Source organism: Pygocentrus nattereri, chromosome 7, assembly GCF_015220715.1.
Source record: "Pygocentrus nattereri isolate fPygNat1 chromosome 7, fPygNat1.pri, whole genome shotgun sequence".
Taxonomy (NCBI): domain Eukaryota; kingdom Metazoa; phylum Chordata; class Actinopteri; order Characiformes; family Serrasalmidae; genus Pygocentrus; species Pygocentrus nattereri.
The window spans coordinates 6,301,782-6,321,574 of NC_051217.1; the positions used below are offsets into that span (position 1 = coordinate 6,301,782).

The following is a 19,793-nucleotide window of genomic DNA, read 5'->3' on the forward strand; positions in this document are numbered from 1 at the left end:
ACTGAATTTACAGTGTGGAGGCAGTAAATTATTCTCTCTAGACGTTGAAACGCATGCACATGCCAGACAGTCAAGACAGCGAGACCAAATGTAGTTATCCCAAAAACTGTGCAAAAAGTGTTGTAGAAGGGCAAAAGTGTAGCTCCTTCTTTTGGTTCACACTACAGGTAGAAGTGACCCGAATCAGATCCTGTTCTTCACATGCAGGAGCAGACCTTTTATGAGTACATCATCAAAACCTATTGCTTTTTAAAAATCAGATTTAGCCAGTAGATTGTTGTGTGTATTGAAAAGTCAGAAGAGTCAAAGCTGTCAATAAAGAGTGTAAATGGACTGTAAATACAAACTGTTATGGTTACAAAATTGTCTGTAATTCAATATGAAATTGTATTTAAATTAGATTAGATTAGATTAGATTAGATTAGATTCAACTTTATTGTCATTGTGCAGAGTACAAGTACAGGGCCAATGAAATGTAGTTAGCATCTAACCAGAAGTGCAATATATAACATTATTTACATAAAGTGCAGTGGTAACAGTGACCAGTGCATAAATATAACTGTTATATACATGTGTGTACAAGTGAAATGTGAAATATGTAATATGTAATATAAAATATGAACATACAATATAACATATACAGTATTATATATGCAGTGTTATATGTATCTATATATCTGTGTATTAAGTTTATATACAGGAATGTACATATTGAATATATAGTATATAATATACATATATACATAAAGTATTTGAATAGTATAGCAAAATAAAAGACACTAACGCTCAACTAAAAGAAAACTTTCTACCGTGTATTTCTGCACGGTAGACTTTGTGTGCAGTATTATTATTAGTCTGTAGGGGCTTAGTATTACACATCTGTTGTCTGAAACAGAAGAACACAGGCGAGTTGAGGAGTTCTGCAAATGGTTCCAGCATATTAAAGGGAAATGTACCACTCTTTTCTTTTGCCTCCAGTCTTCCAGATCTTTTACTTCCAGGGTCTTTGAAAAAGTCTTCACTTCTTTAGATATCTCACTTTCCAGCATAATTTTCTTGGTTGAGTTTTTTGTCGAGGCTCGGGGCTTTGCCAAAACTCTGTCCTCCTAATCGGCTTAAATTTTTGGTTGAAAAAATACAGAAGGAATATGGTGAATACAGGGCACTACATTGTGGGTACAGTGAGCTGTATGCATCAGGTGCCTCCTGGGGACTCTATGAAACAGATGGATGAGTTTTATTAAGCATGTGGTACTTAACAGTGCTCTGAGTGGGATTTCAATAAGGAAAATAAATGTTTGTATTAACAACACCACCGTGTGTAATATGCTTTCGTTCCTTATTTTCTATGAGGAATGATATTACAAATGCTTAATGTCTCAGTAATTATTATAAATATATGGTTTTTCTTTTGTGGAAAAGGTTTATTTCCCATGTGAGAGGAAAAAGTTATCTGCCAGAGACAGAGTGGGTAAAGAAACTTAAATGATTTGTTTTCATAAATTGGAACTGATAAAGGCTGGGACTTTCGCAGACATGTTTTTTTTTCCTCAGCCTGTTGTATAAATCTTGAGTAATGAGAGGGGAAAGCACAGTTTTTATATTCAGTTGGGCTGTGAAACTGGATATTGGTTGTTAGTTGAATTTGGGAACACAGGGAAGGGAAAGGGATGTATGTATGAAAGGACTATTATCATGGAACTTAAGTTTTCTTATTTTCTTAAATGAAAAACTTTGATGTAGCATGTGAACACTGTTCATATTTTAAAATGTACCATTTGCTCCCCTGTTTGGAAACTAAAATGCAAAAACAGGCCATTTTGAATTACTTGTATTTGTGATGTCACAAAAACAATACATTTACATCTGCCTATTCAGCTTCAAGCAGTTTAGCCCTACCCATTCACACTGAAGGTATAAGGAATGTTTCAGCCTGGAGGGCGGCATGGTGGCCAATTGGACACATTAAATTACCCCTAGGTGTGAGTGTTTGTGTGAATGTATATGTCTGTCTTCCTGGTGACCTGTCCTAACCCTGGTCCAAATCCTAAACCTAACCCCACCACTGTTTAGTATCAACAGGGTTTCATCAGATTTGTTAACAATTTGAACATCTGTAGACAATCTATAGTGGACTATACAAATAAAGTGAGACTGAGAATGTAGAATATTGGCCCTTTAACTTGTAACTTGTTCTTTCTGTAATGATTCAAGATTTGAGCCCTGACATTTCTTTCTGGCTTGACTGGTAGCCCTGCATAGATTTCCCCCACTATAATATCATAGGCCTTTACACAAATCAAAGCCATAGCGGCCCGGCTCCCTCACTAAGCCTTTACACAATCCAAGCTGAGTGACTGCAAATCAATGCAAAGGAAATCTCAGTGTTGTGGCTCGTCTGTCTGTTGGCGTTCATTAATGAAACTTTGTGGTTTAAGGACGAGCTGAGCTGCCTGTCGCAGTGAACTGCTCAATTTCACTTTTCTCTAGCTACACACAGTCTTTTTCTCTTGCAGGGACGGGGTGACAAGTCAATGAAATGATTTCTTGATTACTGTTTAATTGCCCTTGTTTTCATCAGATGATTAAATGTGTAAATGCCTTTTCAGAACATGCGTAATTGTTTTTATTGCTTATTGATAACACTTAACTGGTTGTAAATCAGCAATGATTGAAGAATTACTTGATGTCAAATCAGCACACTCGAAACCAGTTAACCCTTACCGTAACAGCACCTTCTAAGTACAGGCCTTCAATGTCTTCACATTTGTCTGGTAACTTGAGTAAAAACTATTTTTGTTTGTGTTCTTTTCTCTGCAGACTCTGCCCACCACACAGTATGAGCTGGAGATTGTTGCTAAAGACATGGCAGGAAGTGAGGTGGGGCTGACAGGAACTGCCACCGCCACCATCACCATCACAGACAGGAACGATCATGCGCCTGAATTCACCCACTCACTGGTAGGACAGCCTGATTATTTCTACTTATCTTCTCTCTCTTACAGAGTGCTGCTAAATATGGAGAGGAAAGTTTGACAATTTAGTTTAGTTACTGGCTCTTGTAGAGTTTATCCTCAGAACAGCTGAGGAACTTTCTCTAAGATAATTTGTCCGTATTCTAAAAAGTGATTCATTTGTCAGCTACCTAGCTGCCTTAACTTTTAAATGTTTTGAACTATAAATAGTAAGTTAACAGAATGAAAGACAGATTTTTTTTCCTTACTATCTGATGTTCAGTGAAAGTTTGCCAAGAAAATGGAAATTTCCTCACTTTGATATAGTCTGGAAATATTGGTAAAATTTTAGAACCGCTCACTTCCATACAGTCAATGTATTTTGAACTCCTTGTTTTTGTGATGTCATGAAAACCGATGTCACACAGATGTCCACATATTCAGCCCACAGCAGTTTAACCAAACCCATTCACTGTGAAATTATACGGTTTGTTTCAGCAAGGGACTCCTTTTTGAATGAGGTGCATGGTACAAGACAGCTAATCAGAATCCATGTATATATATATATATATATATATATATATATATATATATATATATATATCAATATCAAAGGCACAGTAACCAAATTTAAAGGCACAGTAACAAAAACTGCCTGTTTAATTCTAAAAGTTGATGCAGGATATGGGCCCCTTTAATTCAAACAACAAATCTAATTTACACCCTATATTGCACATTTATATAGCAAGCAAGTAAGCAAAGTTTGTTTATATAGTGCTTTTTACAACAGGTGTTGTCACAAAGCAGCTTTACAGAACAATCAGTATTACAGAAAGGAAAAGAAAAGAGAAAATCCAAGTCTGAGCCCCATGAGCAAGCCAGTGGTGACAGTGGCAAGGAAAAACTCCCTGAGGGCAAGAGGAAGAAACCTTGAGAGTAATCATGACTCAGAAGGGAAACCCATCCTCCTCTGATCGGCACCGGATAGCAAACATTGTTAGTATAAAGTATTATAGTACAAAGCGAGAAAAACAAATGAGCCAGTGGTAAATTTGATTAGTTTATGATTATGCAGCGGCAGCAGCATCTGAGGTGAGGATTGCACAGTTTTGTAGAGCAAGAAGCTCAATGGTGGTCAAGCTGGTCCAGAAAGCTGACGAGCAGTGGGCACCCGTTCAGGAGGCAATAGCGTCAGACGCTCAGGATGGGCAGCTATTCAACTCGGCAAAGAAAGGAAAGAAAAACACAGAGTTAGTTCTGTAAGGAGTGACTGTTCACAGATTACAGTGTTAACAGAGCAGCAGAGACTCTGGCAGGTCTAGATATGACCGGGAAGACTAATTACCAAAGGCTTGACTATAAAAGAAAGTTTTTAGCCTAGACCTAAAAACTGAGGCTGTGTCCATTAACAGGAGGATTATTATGCAACAGTTTGGAAAGCATTCTGTCTGTGTGTTATATGTGAAAACAGCATTTTTTCCCAATAATTGTATTGTTGCACTGAGCACTGATTGCCAATTAGTGACTCTTACTAATGTTCTGCTTTGGCACATGCAAGAACAGAAAATGACATTATGACAAATTACAAAAATACATTAGATTACTTCTGCAAGATAAAAGTTGACCTGCAGCAACAACTAAACAAACTGGAATTTGCCAGAAATTAACAGAATATAAACGAGATTGACTGTCAAATGCTTTACAGACCCACAAGATTGAAACAACATTCATGGTAATCTGACAAAGATGGGAAAAGCTGAGCTGAACCTCATGGTAATTTACCAAAATAGGATTCTTTGAAATAGAATCTCCTAGCTGAGCAAGCCATGTAGACCCTTTGATATTGCCTGATATAGCTGCTACCACTTGGTTTATTTTCTGTTGATGTGCAGAGAGCCTGTCATCACCCCAACTCGATTTCTAATGGATCTGGCTGAGATCATAATAGTGAGACTTGGGTAATAACATCATTCTACTTTTTCTTTTGGTCTGAGAGTAAGTGCATTGAGGTCTGTGGCTGTAACTTTAGGCAGATGAGCCTGACACTCATGGATGTGAAATAAGTGGGTTTTATTTACAACAGGGCAAACCAAAAGAGCAGTCCTTAAGCCAGGCCAGGTCAGAACCATGAGGGCATTAAACAGATACATGGAGCAAAGTAAATAACAAGTGAGGGTCAAAGGCGAGAGAAACAAACAATAACATACCAAAGTCAAAGGGAGAATCCAGAAGAGCAAACGAGGGACAAAAGGGTCAAATAAGACGAGAGGCATACACAGGAAAAACACTCGGTATGCAAACGGCAATTCTAATGTAAGTACTTCACAAAGAACAACTGATACTGAACAGGTATAAATACACAGACAGAGAAAATGAGAACAGGTGAAGGCAGACAGAATTCAGGAGAAGAGGATCTGTGTAACTAGTTGTGATTGGTTGGTGTTGGGCTTGTGTCTATGATGTCAGAACTACATGAATCATGGCAGTTGGGGTTTACAGATTGGTTGGAGACTTCGGAGGAACCGGCAGTGTGTCCCAATACAGGCTGCGTTTGCCAGCCAACATATCCTGAGGTTCATTACCTGCCGGTGTGGATTTGAGAACATGGCAGCATCAACAGAGGAGTGAATGGTGGCTGAAGAGTACGCTTTTAAATAAAAGTATTGGGTTTAAAATGAGGCGAATGGCTAACGATACAAATTAAAAGAACAATCTCATCATTAGCCGGCGGTGAAACATTTCCAGCTCTAATAAATAAAAAAATGAACAACTAAAATCAAAGTTTCTACCTCCATCTTTAAAGAACTTGACAAGTGTTTCATGGTGCAACATTAAGTGTGTGAATAGTGGTACTGTGATGCACACAGAAAAAATGCCACAGGGCAGACCATCTCATTTAGTTCAGCCTTTGCGGGTCTAAGCAGCCTTCGAAGGACGCGGACTACAATCCAGCCCCTGACTTGGGACACACTGCAGGTAGCGTCACAGAGGCTTTGCACCCTCATTTGGCTGGGTGAGCTGAGTGAAGTGTGTGGAGTGCTTTCCATTCATTTTTATTTGTTGCCATGATTGGAAATACCCAATAATGTAGTGGATAGGTGTCTGGATAAGTTTGTTGTGTATACCTCTGAGTACATATTTTCTTATTCATGTTTACAAAAGTGCAAAGTCAAAAGACGTTAGTCATTTTGAAGTGGACATACTCAAAAGTATGTGGACACATAACTATCACACCTATATGAGCTTTTTGGACATTCTGTTCCAAAACCCAGAGCATTACATAAGTAAAGTACATTCACTCATGTATCAGGTAGAAATGAACTAGGGAGCTTCACGCTGTACGCATTTTTGCAAGTTTGGTTATTTCCAGTTGTTTTCAAAGGGAGAAACACATTTTGCCCACTGTTTTTATGCTGGTGCCTCATATTGAATGTATTTTGAGCAGAGTGCTGGGGCTGAGTCAAAAAACGTTTAATCTGAAGCAGAAAGCAGCCTGCATCATATGCTTATCTCTTTGAGTTAACCAGTCAGATTAAAGTTAGGGCAGGCCTTTACTGACAACTGTGATAGAGGAGGAATTAATGGCTTGTAGTGTTTCATGGATAGAAACAATGAAATAAACAAAAAGCATGTTTTGTGTAGTTTAGCTTGTTTTTCTAGCCCCAACAGAGTGGCTTATTGGAAGTACTAGTTAAATTTTCTGCCTGTACATTTGTAACAATGCCCTGGTTGTGAGTTAGGGTGTTGTTGTAGCAGTGACTAAAGCCAGAAGCAGCACTGGAAAGCTCCAAGAAAAAAGGCAATCTACTGTACTTTGTTTTTCTGCCTTTACAAAAACACAGTGTGAACCTTTCCTTAAGAACTGACAGAATATAATCACATAATGGATCTCAATTATGGTTTGTTGGACTGCAGCTGATTTGTTGGTATTGATATCACTATAGTCATTAAACTCAGTTTTGTGCTTTTTCATACATTCAGATTCACCTCTTATGTTTTCTTTGCTATAGATTATCTGTGTGTGACCTAACAAGCATCATACTTTTGAGTTGTAGAGCACAACATCCAAAACAGAAAGCAATAGACCCTTCAACACATAAAAGAGTGTGCTGGTGATATGACTGGTGAATGGACAAGATGTTGCTGAAAACTATTTGATGTGTAAAAGTAAGCTTGTCCAGCTTTAATTTAATGTTTTGTTAACCTTCAAATGAAAAGTTATCAGAAGGTAAGTCCGATTTTTTTCACTCTCCTCAGAAGATGTGTAACCACATTACAGTGTAAAAGAGAAGCTAAATGTATTTGGGCAAGAGATCTAGATGCAGTGTACTTGTGTGAAATCCCTAGTTTCTCTTTATCATTTGAATCCATTCTAGACTAGATGAAAAGGCTGTTCAGTCATTTCAAAGCATCTAATTTGGTGCAGAAGGTCAAGAAGTGCTCATTTGTCCTAGCTGAGCAACCTTGATGGCTTACTTTTCTTTCTTCATAAAGGAAACTTACTGCTGCTTGGTATACATTCAAGGACCTTTTTGTGAAATCAAAGGTTGTAAATTCTGTTAAAAAATGTCCAGAGCCGTTAACATCCCATGAGGCCAGGTTGGGTGAAGTAAAAATAGATGCAGCAACTCAGAAAAGAGTCGGTAAGCAGGACGCATCTAAAATGCACTCTTTCATTTTTAATGTGTTTTGAGTTTTCTATATTTTTCACATTCAAGGGCAGAAACGTATTTATTTTACATCAGGACTAAAACAGATTGCTGGCCTTATTTTCATCAGCAGAGTAAATGAGTCACAGAGTGTGCACAACTGCATCATCACTGCTGTTAACCTGCTGTTTAGCTTACTCTCAGAGACCTTCACCAGGCTCCTCAGCTGTCAGTCACACACACACACACACACACACGCATGCACGCATCTACTCTTCTCCTGCTTAGTCTGTCCAGAGCTGTTCATACAGATACACAGAGTAAAAGCTGGCAGCGCATCCATCACTTTAATCAGAGATGTGGCACAGTGACAGGTTTGATTTACACACACTCAGGTGATAGACTGGATCTCACACACTCGTGCTTATCCTCTCTGACCTTTGCTTTTTCTCTTTAAAATAATTGTGATCTAATTCTCAGGGTTTGCCCTGTAGGCAGCGTACCACACATCACTTCAGATGTCCTGACTTAAGAGAAAAACTGGATCCTGATGTTACAGTGATGCTTCATTTTGGCAAAACCATTTCTTTTTGGTTACTGAGGTTATGACTGGTGACAGGTTTAAAATTAGGCTGCACAAAATTGGATTACATATAGGTATTTAAATATCACTTCAAAAATTCTCACATTGTTTGATGAAGAGAAAACTGTATATTAGTGATTGTAACTACTGGGGGTGAACCACTACTACTTTTTCCCTGCCAATACAGACACCTGATGCTCAGGTATCTGTTGACATCTTGTAATATATCAATATTACCAATACCTGCCGACGCATATTACCAGGGGTAGAAATGGCCAGGTTTTACTGGGAGGAGCATATGGTTATTTGTGTGTGTGCTTTTGCATCAATAAGGCCTAAAGTACCTGTTTCTAAGACATTTTCACATTGGAATACACCTTAAAAATGGCCTTTCCATTTATGGATTTTTATAATCAACTGCTTAAATCTAGTGTAAAGGCTTAAATCTAGTCTATTTCCTGCGTTAAAAAATAAAGACATTTCGAGATCTGAAAGCTTGACTTTTTTATCTTAGAAGCTTAACTTCACTTTACATCTGGGGTCTCCGACTTTAAATGAAAGAACAAAAATACTCCAGTCTTGTTGCCAGAAACAGTACAAATGATTGATTGTTGCAAATATATTGAGGTGTCTGTCCAGTAAAGACATTTTCACTGCTGGCTCTATAATCATTAATGCTTTGATTAAACACCAGTAATTTTACTGGGTTTTGCACACACAACTACACAGACTGTACAGTGAGATTGAGGTGGAACATGGAACAAACTGTGGCTCTTCGATTGTTTACAAACTTCACTCAATTTGTTCATAAACTATGATGTATATACATTTTCTAAAAAGTAAACTAACAACACTGTAAAACCCTCTCGTAAAAGCTGAAACTACCATTAACTAGTGACAATGCGCAGGAATCCAAACAAGCTTTCCAAAAAGGCAAAATCTCATCAAAGCAAATCATCAAACTCTTGTCGAAACAACCGTGACTGTATCAGAAATACTAAACTACCTCTGTCACTATGTGATTTAGATTGTCCATAACCATCAGTGTCCGGTTGCCTCTACACTAGATTATAATGTTTAGATAATATTCGGGTTTAGATACCTAGCTTGCAATGATTGGTTGACATTAGCAGGCTAGTTGGATGAACCAGACTTTTTATTGGCTATAATGGCTGTAGGCTGAACTTGAAACACATTTACATGATACTTCACTTCATGGATACACTTTAGAATAGAGTAAAACAATTACATTTACATTTACATTTACAGCATTTAGCAGACGCTCTTATCCAGAGCGACTTATAAGAAGTGCTTTGTCAATCTAGAGAAAGTATCGTTGCTAGTTACCAATAGCTTAGAGAAAAAGACAGTCCTGAGCTCAGATACTGCTAGAAACTAATTGTCACTGCAGACACCAAGAGAAAAAGAACCAGAGTTGAACGCAGAACTCTGTGCCATTCAATGCAATACAATAACAATAAGATACAATACAGTAAACTACAATACACAGTGCAGTACAATAAAATAAGTGCAGCTTATAGTTCAATGCTGTGTAAAGAGATGAGTCTTCAGTCTACGTTTGAAGACAGCAAGAGACTCTGCTGTTCGGACAGCCAGTGGGAGTTCATTCCACCACCTGGGCGCCAGTACAGAGAACATTCTCGACGCTTGTCTTCCGTGCACCTTGAAGGATGGCGTGTCAAGCCGAGCTGTACTCGAAGCTCGAAGGGCTCGTGGTTCAGTTCGAGATTTCACCATTGAGCCATTATGTACCATCACCATTATGCAGGGTTTCCTTATAAAACTAGTTACCCAGGTTTTTGAGATCTGACACAGAACACCGTTTTGTCTCAAATTTTACTCCTGGAACATTCTGGCTCATTTACACTCCTGCCTAGTATGGATACAAAGCCTAACGCTATTTAATCTAATTCCACAGTTGCTTTCAAGTCATGATATTTATACCATTACTCTTTCTACATTTTGAATAAAAAGCTATGTTACCTGTCACAAATAAAACATACTAGGTTTGAATGAATGACATGTACTGGTTGGATCACTGCACATCTGAAAGGTTTCAGAGTTATAAAAAGTCTTTGACTTCGTTTTTTTTTTTATCTTTAAATACTTATTTATATTTTATGCATTGAAATTCTGGCTGGCTGTGGATCTATTATTTATTATTATTTATTTGTTTATTTATATGTGTTCTGTTATTGGTGTGTTTTAAACAGAAACATGCTTACTGGCCTGATAAATAATAAATAACTTTCCATGTCTTTTTATCAGAAGCCAAAGACATTTACACCATACTCTATATGGGATATATATGAGAAATATCCTAATAACATATTAAAGGGAGTTTCTGCAACTGTGGGCATGTTTAGCTGATCAAATTCTTAGAAAATAGAAAATGTTAAATATGAAAATATATTTGCTGTGAATCCAGTAACACACAGATTAGGTTTTGAACACATTTGTCCATGTGCTCTTTGACATGCTTGTGTTTCAGTCAACACTAAGTTTATAAGCCTTTGGTGATAAAAAACTATGTTTTACATTATTTGGTCAGCATCGTGGTAAAGACATATTAATGTACCAACAATTTTGTATGTGAAAATGTGTTAAGACCCCAAATTAAGAAAGTGTCATACTATATATATATATATATATATATATATATATATATATATATATATATATATATATATATATGTGTGTTTGTGTGTGTGTGTGTGTGTGTGTGTCTGTGTGTGTGTGTGTGTGTGTGTGCACGTTTGTTTCTGCGTTCACTTAAGCAGTGACCATTAGGAGTGTTGTGTCAGCAGCTCCTCTAGGCTCCAGAATGTACTTTATTGTGTCACATTGCACGCTCAACCACAGATCACCAAGCTACACGATGATGCAAAGGTAAAAGACCAGCACTTTGCCTACTTAAACTATGTGTCTCTTTCTGCCTACCGACAATGAATTTTTCAGAAAATGCTATCTGTGCAGTTTTGTCAGTGGGGAGAAAAAGAGAGAGAAAAAGAGAGAGAGAGAGAAGGGAAGGACAGTACACTGTGATGCAGAGCCATTCATTTTGAGTCATGTTTCTTTTTAATAGAAAAGCCCTGAGCTCATGTCAGGGTCCCAGACACATCACCTCACCCTGCTTCCTTGGCCTGCTCCCATGATGCATTGCAGTGTATGGGGCCTGTGGGTGAGAGATGTGGGTGTTCTGGAGCAATGCTGGACCTTGTCCTGCCTGGACCTTCAGATAATGCTGCTATTTCTCTTCTCGCTTTAACACTGTGGAGAAATGTCTGTGAAAAAGAAGTGTGAAAGAGTCCTTCTGTATTTCTGCAGCACATCCTTTGCAGCTACGGCACTGAAAAATGACGTGAAAGGAGCCTACTGTGTCTTCGAGAAGAGGAATATGGCTTATTCGGCCTGAAATCTCCTCAAGTAAAAGAACAGAGTTCACTTTTCATGCTTTGAACCCTTCTCTTATTAATCTGGCATCAATCTTAAGGCTGGCTTTTCATGAAATATACATAATAAATATATAAATAAAAAATAATAAAATAATTGGATTAATTTGACCTACGTCTCAAACAAATATTATGCGAGGTGACAAGATTAATGTCTAATATTTTTCACATGTTGTGTATTGTATCATTTTTATGTCAGGAGAGCTACAATAATGTAGCTACATAGATCACAATGGACTACAGCATGATAACATTGGCTGACAAGTAGCTAGTTAATGTAACCTTTTACCAGCAAATAAGCAACAGTATTGTAATAGATCATCCTCTGTTTTATTAGATGCGAAGCAGCTCATGGACCTGCTTTGTAACACTCACTCACATACTCTGTCATGTTTAGCAGGCTAAAGATTGTCCAATAGAGGGCACCAAGTAGATTTTATTGCTTCATTATTTTAGTACTTTACATCAATGGCACTGTGAGTCCCTATCTTCTTGTACATGGTGTGTCAATTGAAATCACCTCACCACAAAATCACGTGATGTTTTTTGACATGATCACATGTTATGTCGTCTGTATTTTGATTGACTGCTTCATGAAACTTGTGTCACAGTAGTTCCATGTGAGTTACAGAAGGCTTTACATTATGCAACATTCTGCAAGTAAAATTCAGTTTCATATAAAATTCAGGCAACAAAAGTTGTGTGAAAGTTTCACCATGTATTATTCAGTGAATTATTTAACAGTACCTATGAAAGTGATATGAAGTTGTATAGTAATGAGAGTAAGGAATTGCGTGCCCACATACAAATCCTTACGATTCTGTCTAGCTTGATTGATTGATTAATTGATCTACTATAATATAAGCCTATACAAATTATAAATCTTATGGTGGAATTGTTAAGCTAAAGCTACAGTAACTAAAGATTTTTTTCCACTGCTGTACTATTAGGAAACTGTAACTTTGGGCTTTGTCTGTGTCTGTGTCTTTATATTCAGTACTTTTAAAACACAAGCACATCTTCATTCATGTTATAAATCCTCCCCATCCTCAAACCAAACTGAAACCCAGCCCAGTGATCCTGGTTGTTACTACATACATGCGGAGATGCTGCAGGGATTACTGTGTATATTTCATCAAAGCAGAGTTGTGCTCCTTCTTTATAGGTGCTTGTAGTGGGCTCCGCCACTGCTTTTGCACAGGGTGGGTCTTGGTGATCTGCTTTCTTGAGGCAGCAGAGGATCCTAGTACATACTAATATCTGCACCTCTCCCCTGCTCTGAAGACCACTGTGGCAAAAGCTTACAAAGAGAACTAAAAGTATTGCATGATAAAGTATGAGTGGAGTTAGAAATAACTGCTGCATGTTGCATTCATAGAGGGAAATTCTGTTTGATTTGGTTTTATATATATATATATATATATATATATATATATATATATATACACTTTTTTCTTTATTTGCTTAATTTTGGCCAACTAGCAACATCTGCAAAGTGTGTGACAAGAAAGCTTGCTATCAGAAATGTAATTGGTCACGTTACATACGCTTAACCACAGTATCTCTCCCGCTTTATTATACCAATTCCCACATTTGATGTGCTGCAGGAAACTCTCCTGTACTGTACTGAGAAAAGACATGGTAACAAATTTACTATACTGAGGAAAACATGGTAAGGAATGTATAATCAGTGTTCAAATGCCCACCAGTCATTAAAGCATTAGCTTGTAGCATTCCACATTTAGGTGCTATCTGAGGCGAGGAACAGATCTCTGATTTTCTTACATTTTTTTTCCCTTTTCATTAGATTCCCAGTTGTACCACTTCATTTTTCTTCATTACACAATCTGTCACAGAGTTGCATCATGACGATCTCATCCAGCCAGAAATCTTCCTAACTGCAACTCTCTTTACTTCGCCATTCACCTTCACCAACTTTCTCACACTCAGAATAGCTCCTCCTGCCAGGCTGTGGAAATCATTAGATACTTTGGGGAATTGCCGCGATAATTAACTTTTTTACTGTGCTATAATCCCATTTTTATGAGGAAGGGAGACAAGAAAAGCTGACTCGGAATCCCCTGACATGTTATTCATTTTAAGATCGAGCGTGTGTTCAATATTAGAAGATTAATGGCAGTGTTGATGAAAGCCAGCAGTGCCGTGCTATTGCCTAATAATATTTATTTGTTCTGTTGATACTGAGTTTGCCCTTTGCTCTTCAAACAGTTGTTTTGGAGGGAGAGCTAATGTATCAGCTAATTTTCTGATGCAGTCAATACTTGCTTCTGGTCTAAATATCAGTAATGCGTTAATGCAAATAGCCCAAAGCAAATCATGCATATAATCTGTAGGCAGCACTTGAACATTGCTACATAACATTGACTTTACCATGCCGTAAACGTGTCATGGCAGATGTCATATGCAGTCATGAGTTGATAGATTCCTTTGGGTGGCTAGGAGTGTAGTGATAGGCGTGGTGAGCCAGCAACCCTAAGGTTGTAGAATCAATTCCCAGGGCTGACAGATACACACGGGTTGACTGGGTTGTGCCCTTTGGTTTGTGTCTGTTTGTGATTCTGATAACATGACATTATGACTGTTTCCATCTGTATGTAAAGCCTATGTCTCCATCCAGACATTATAATCGCTGCCATTGTTAGTCTCCTAACAGTACATCTTTGAGACACCACAACTAATTTATGCCTGAATTTAAGAGACAAAGGGAGAAAATTTTGGGCAAAACTGGCTGCCTTGAGTGGGATACGTCCACACATTAAAAATACGCCCCCCATTTTTTGTGTGATCCCTTTAATGTATGTATGAGGCAGAGATTTTTCTTTCATAATCTGTGCATGTTTGATCATTTTGTGCATAACGCTTGCTGAAAGCTTGTGTAAAAGGCATAGCACATCTGGCCCCCAGTGTATATACACTCACCAGCTACTTTATTAGGTTCAATTGCTTGTTAACACAAATAGCTAATCAGCCAATCACATGACTGCAACTCAATGCATTTAGGCGTGTAGAGGTGGTCAAGACAACTTGCTGAAGTGCAGACCGAGCATCAGAATGTTAAAGAAAGGTGACTCTGAACGTGGCGTGGTTGTTGGTGCCAGACGGGCTGGTCTGAGTATTTCAGAAACTGCTGATCTACTGGGATTTTCACGCACAACCATCTCTAGGGTTTACAGAGAACGGTCCGAAAAAGAGGAAATATCCAGTGAGCGGTCAGTTGTGTGGACGAAAATGTCTTGTTGATGTGAGATGTCAGAGGAGAATGGGCAGACTGGTTCCAGATGATAGAAAGGCAACAGTAACTCAAATAACCACTTGTTATAACCAAGGAATGCAGAATACCATCTCTGAATACACAACACCTTGAAGAAGATGGGCTACAGCATCAGAAGACCACAGCAGGTGCCACTCCTGTCAGCTAAGAACAGGAAACTGAGACTACAATTCACACAGGCTCACCGACATTGGACAATAGAAGATTGGAAAATTGTTGCCTGGTCTGACGAGTCTCGATTTCAGCTGCGACTTTCAGATGGTCGGGTCAGAATTTGGCATAAACAACATGAAAGCATGGATCCATCCTGCGTTATATCAACAGTTCAGGCTGGTAGTGGTGGTGTAATGGTGTGGGGGATATTTTCTTGGCACACTTTGGGCCCCTTAGCACTAATTGAGCATCATTTAAATGCCGCAGCCTACCTGAGTATTGCATGATGCCATCATGTTAATATGGATCAAAATCTCTGAGGAACGTTTCCAACACCTTGTCGAAAGTATACCACGAAGAATTAAGGCAGTTCTGAAGGCAGAAGGGGGCCCAACCTTTTATTTGCAAGGTGATAAAGTGGCCGGTGAGTGTACACTACAGTTCAGTCACTTGTCAAATTAATAATTGTTATTATATTCAATAATTACAAACAGGATAGAGCATCAGGAAGTTATTAAATGATAAATAATATAGTGTATTTATCTATTTACATTCATTTCTTGATAAGTTATCTGTCTCAAGATCACTGCTTTTCAAAGTTATTCTGCTTTTCAAATATCATATTTTTTATAACTTTTTGATCATGTACAGCTTCCTCTGTTATTGCAAAATCATCTGCAGATCTGTTCATTATTCAGTGCGGTATGGTAGATTAGATCAATGAAATATACCTGCTGTCAAAAAGACAATTAAAGAACCTCACTGTGCCTTTAAGGGAGGCACCCTCCTTTACTGCAGACCACTCAAAACTGCACTGCTTGTGCAAAGCAGCCAAGCAGGGACTGCAAAGCTGCCTTTGTTTTTGGCCTGACCTTTTCACTGAATATTTTTTCATGGCGCCCTCTGCACCACTGCCCAACATTTCTCTTCCTTCGAAAAACAAATATGTGCAGCAGGTGACAGGAAAATGAGTCTCTACACAGTGATAATTCCGACCAGGGGTCGGTGTAGGGGAGTCCCTGAGCGATAATATGATTAGGATAATGCCAGACCTATCTGTCCTCCCTCTATTATCTCTCCTTCCTCTGCTTCTGCCTACTCCTCGCTCTCCCTTGTTCAGGCTCAAGAGAGGAAGGCCAGAGGCCCCTGCTGCTTTGCTACAGGGGGTTGTGTGGGTGCCCACCCACCCGCTGGCACCTCATGATAACCGCCACCTCCTTTCTGAATGAGCAATTTTTTTCCTGGTGTGGATGCATGAGCACTGATCCTTCTTATCATGCCTGTCACTCCAGGAGAGTGACAGCTAATCCGAGCTGCGGTTCTCCCCTGCAGTGACAGCAAGAATCTTGCTCCATCAAAATGCTAATGACATTAACAATGATGGCTACAGCTCCACGTCGTGGCCCGAGTGAAATCCAAGCAGCCATCGACGAGACGCATTGATTGGATGCGCTTGTTTAGACATTGTCCCTTCGCCAAATGAGTCTGTGAGACAGGCATTAGAGCTTACGGGCAGGAAAGGTTGTCTGAAGTGTTGTGGTCAAGCTTTGTTCTGTCCAGTCAAGATACACTCTTGAAAAGTTGCCAGAAAAGGTTTATTGGAGTGATGTCACAGAATAATTGAAATCAATTTAAATGTATAATTTAAATTGTCAATGACTGTAGTCACAAAGCAGCTTCAGTACATAAATTTAAGGTCCTTAACACCTCAGCAAACCAGGGACAAGGAAAACTCCCTGATACCATGAGAAAGAACACTTGAAAGGAACCAAGATACAAAATGGGAACACACCCTCCTCTGGTTAAGACTAGAGAGCAAAACAATAACCCAAAAACTGCCTTTAATGTTAGACCTGATCAGTCTGGGATTTGGGCTATAAGACTTGCCACAGAGAAACAGGGGTCTCAAACTACTGGCATGTGGGCCCTATAAGGCATGTGAAACACCTGTCACATGTTTACAATTCATTGTTAAATCCAGCCCTTTTTTAATTTTTCTGTGTCTAAATATTTACCTAACATGAGCAGTCATACCATAATTCAGCTATAATTCACTTCAGCTATAGTTACTATTCTGTGTGTTGTAGCTATTATTCTAATTTAGACCAGTAGTTAATTGAATCTGCCTTTGTGGATTCATCCATGATATAGCAGCTGACACAGCATGTCAGTATTAAGAAATTAATGGAATTATCAAGCAAACCTACTGAGAGGGCAGAGTAGGAGCTCTGGTGCTATGTAATTTACTATTAAATATAAGTCTGCTTAATATAATTGAACTCTAAAATATTTATACAATATTGTGTGATGAATAAATCAAAGACTGCATGCTACTGTTACTATTATTATTATAATTAGTAGTAGTAATAATAGTTGGGGTAGTAGTAGTTGTGGCTTGTGGCGACAGATGAATAGCTAATTTGATAGATCATTTAAAACATTAGATAAAAATTTTGAGTAGTAAAAATTCATATTTGAGGGAAAAAAAAGATGCATCTCCTTTTTTCCTTCCTTTTTGTTTTCAACCAGCCCCTCTTAGAAAAGACCACCTGGCCAGTGGCCTCCAGGTAATATCACCCCTGTACTGTCACGTTTAAGCTCAGTTCATGGTGGTCCAGCAGTATTTTTGCTGATTAACTAGTAACCTGCAGAAATATTGGACTCAATTACTTTTATGATTTGTAATGCAGTGATTGAAGCTCTGATAGAGCATGAACATTGTCAACGTTAAACAGTTGGCTGACCAAACAAGCTTGCAAATCAAGCTGCTGAGCTTGCTGCTGTGGAAGGCCGGAGAAAGTTTTGATTTAGCTTGGTTCATGGACAGTGGGCAGTAAGTCATGCATGTTTTCTGGTTTCTTAGTGACCATCCGAAATATTGGACATAATTGCTCTCATTATTTGTAATGCAGTGACTGATGATGGTAGCTCTTCAACCTTGAAAGAGAACAAACGGAACTGGTAGAAAGCTTTCCCTACTCTTCTTTGATCTTTTATTCATTTTAATGACAGTCCATAAGCTCCATGGCCATGCAGTCTCATGTCACCATAGATGATATCTGAAACATCAGCTACCACTTGAGTGGATTATTCAGCATCTTGTTGTGTCCTTCAGGCCTTGCTCTTTCTGACAAGAGCCATAGCGCAGAGCTGCTTTGGCTTTGAAGAGTCCTCTTTATTCAGTAGGCTTTCATTAACCAGTCAATGGATGGAGTGCTACTTCAAAACCCAGCGTCCTCTTTCTGTGTCCTTTAACATACAGTGTATTTTAGATTAATTTTACATTTTATATTTCCACTGTGAAAATGTCTGTCATTGTGTCCTCTTTGTAAGTAGGCAGCCTACAATGTTCCACAGGGCCTTACAAACCCACCTGTGCCATATGCCATTCTTGGTTGGTGAAAAAGCACTTGGCTTTTGCATTTAAATAGAATGATGGCTAATTCTTCTCTTTCACTCAATAAGGAAGGGCTGTGTGGCTGGTGGTTAAAATGATGTGGTTGTAGACTGAGCAGAAGAGCTGTATGTATGATAAAGAGGAAATAAAAAAGCAACCTAAAAAATGACCTGAATAAGCTCATATTATATTTGTAATCCAACTCATGGATGTGGTTAGTTGAGTTTCACAATGAAGCCATCGCATGGTTTTCAGATATGTTTTAAAAGTGATTACGCAAAGTGCATTAAATCAAGAACATGCCGAATATGGTATAAGAGGCATATCAAGAAGAGAAACATTCTGAATAATATTATATAACCCCACATTAAATCTGCAAGAGAAATTACAGAGGCATAATGAGTAGGCATTAGTGAGCATTAATGTGCATTCATGTTTATAGTTGGCAGGACTGATTAGCTTCCCCATTCTGTGATGAATACACACTACCACAGGTTATTTGCTAAACATATTTCTTATACATGCAAATCCCTCTGTAGCTTATTTTGCAATTCCTATGTCTAGATTGTTTACCAGAACACCCCCCCGTTCTTATACTGCATTAGTCATCACTGCTTTTTAAGGTTTTGTTCTGCTCACTTTTGAATAAATTGTGCTTTTACCAACCATTCGCTATTTCTGTCTCACGCTGTTCAAATGAACAGCTGAGCAACACTCAAATAAGAAGCAGTGGTATGGCTTCATGTGGAATTCCAATTGTTATTGCTAAAAGAGCTAGTTCGTTGCAGCATGTAAAGCCAAATGAAACATGAGTGTCACGCTTGACTCCTCCCACTCCCCCATGTGCTTTTTGTTTAACTTTTGATAGTCCACGTGCTTCTTTGTTTTGGTATCCCTACTCCTGTCCCCTTGTTTTGTGACTCTGCCCCTGATTGTTTTCACCTGTCCCTCGTCTTCCCGGTGTCGGGTTTAAGCCCTGTGTTTGCCTTTTGTTTTCGCTGGTCGATGTTTGATGTTTGCATTGTTTGTAAGCCTGTTCTGACGTGTTGTTTGTATAGTTTGGATTTGTTTGTATTTTGTCATCTCTGGCCCTCAATCTATCCATGCTGGCTATATGAACCTGGACTGTTATGACCACAACCCTGGATTTGTCCTCAGTAAAAGTCGCTTATCTCGGCACGTGCGTCCGCCTCCTCGCTCTCCACCGTTACAGAGAGAATTCACCAAAAGTTCACCAAAAGCGCTGTTATTAAAGTTGAACTCTTAGAAGAAATTACTGCTGTTGTTTTGCT

The 19,793-nt window shown here is 38.6% G+C and overlaps 1 protein-coding gene across 1 annotated transcript in view; it reads left to right on the forward strand.

Annotated features, from left to right (window-relative positions):
• cdh13 (cadherin 13, H-cadherin (heart)) overlaps positions 1 to 19,793 on the forward strand; it is a 511,235-nt gene that overhangs the window by 390,272 nt on the left and 101,170 nt on the right. The window contains exon 9 of the mRNA XM_017689216.2: positions 2,821 to 2,961. Within this exon, the coding sequence (XP_017544705.1) occupies positions 2,821 to 2,961 (141 nt within the window). The remainder of the gene's footprint in view (positions 1 to 2,820; positions 2,962 to 19,793) is intronic.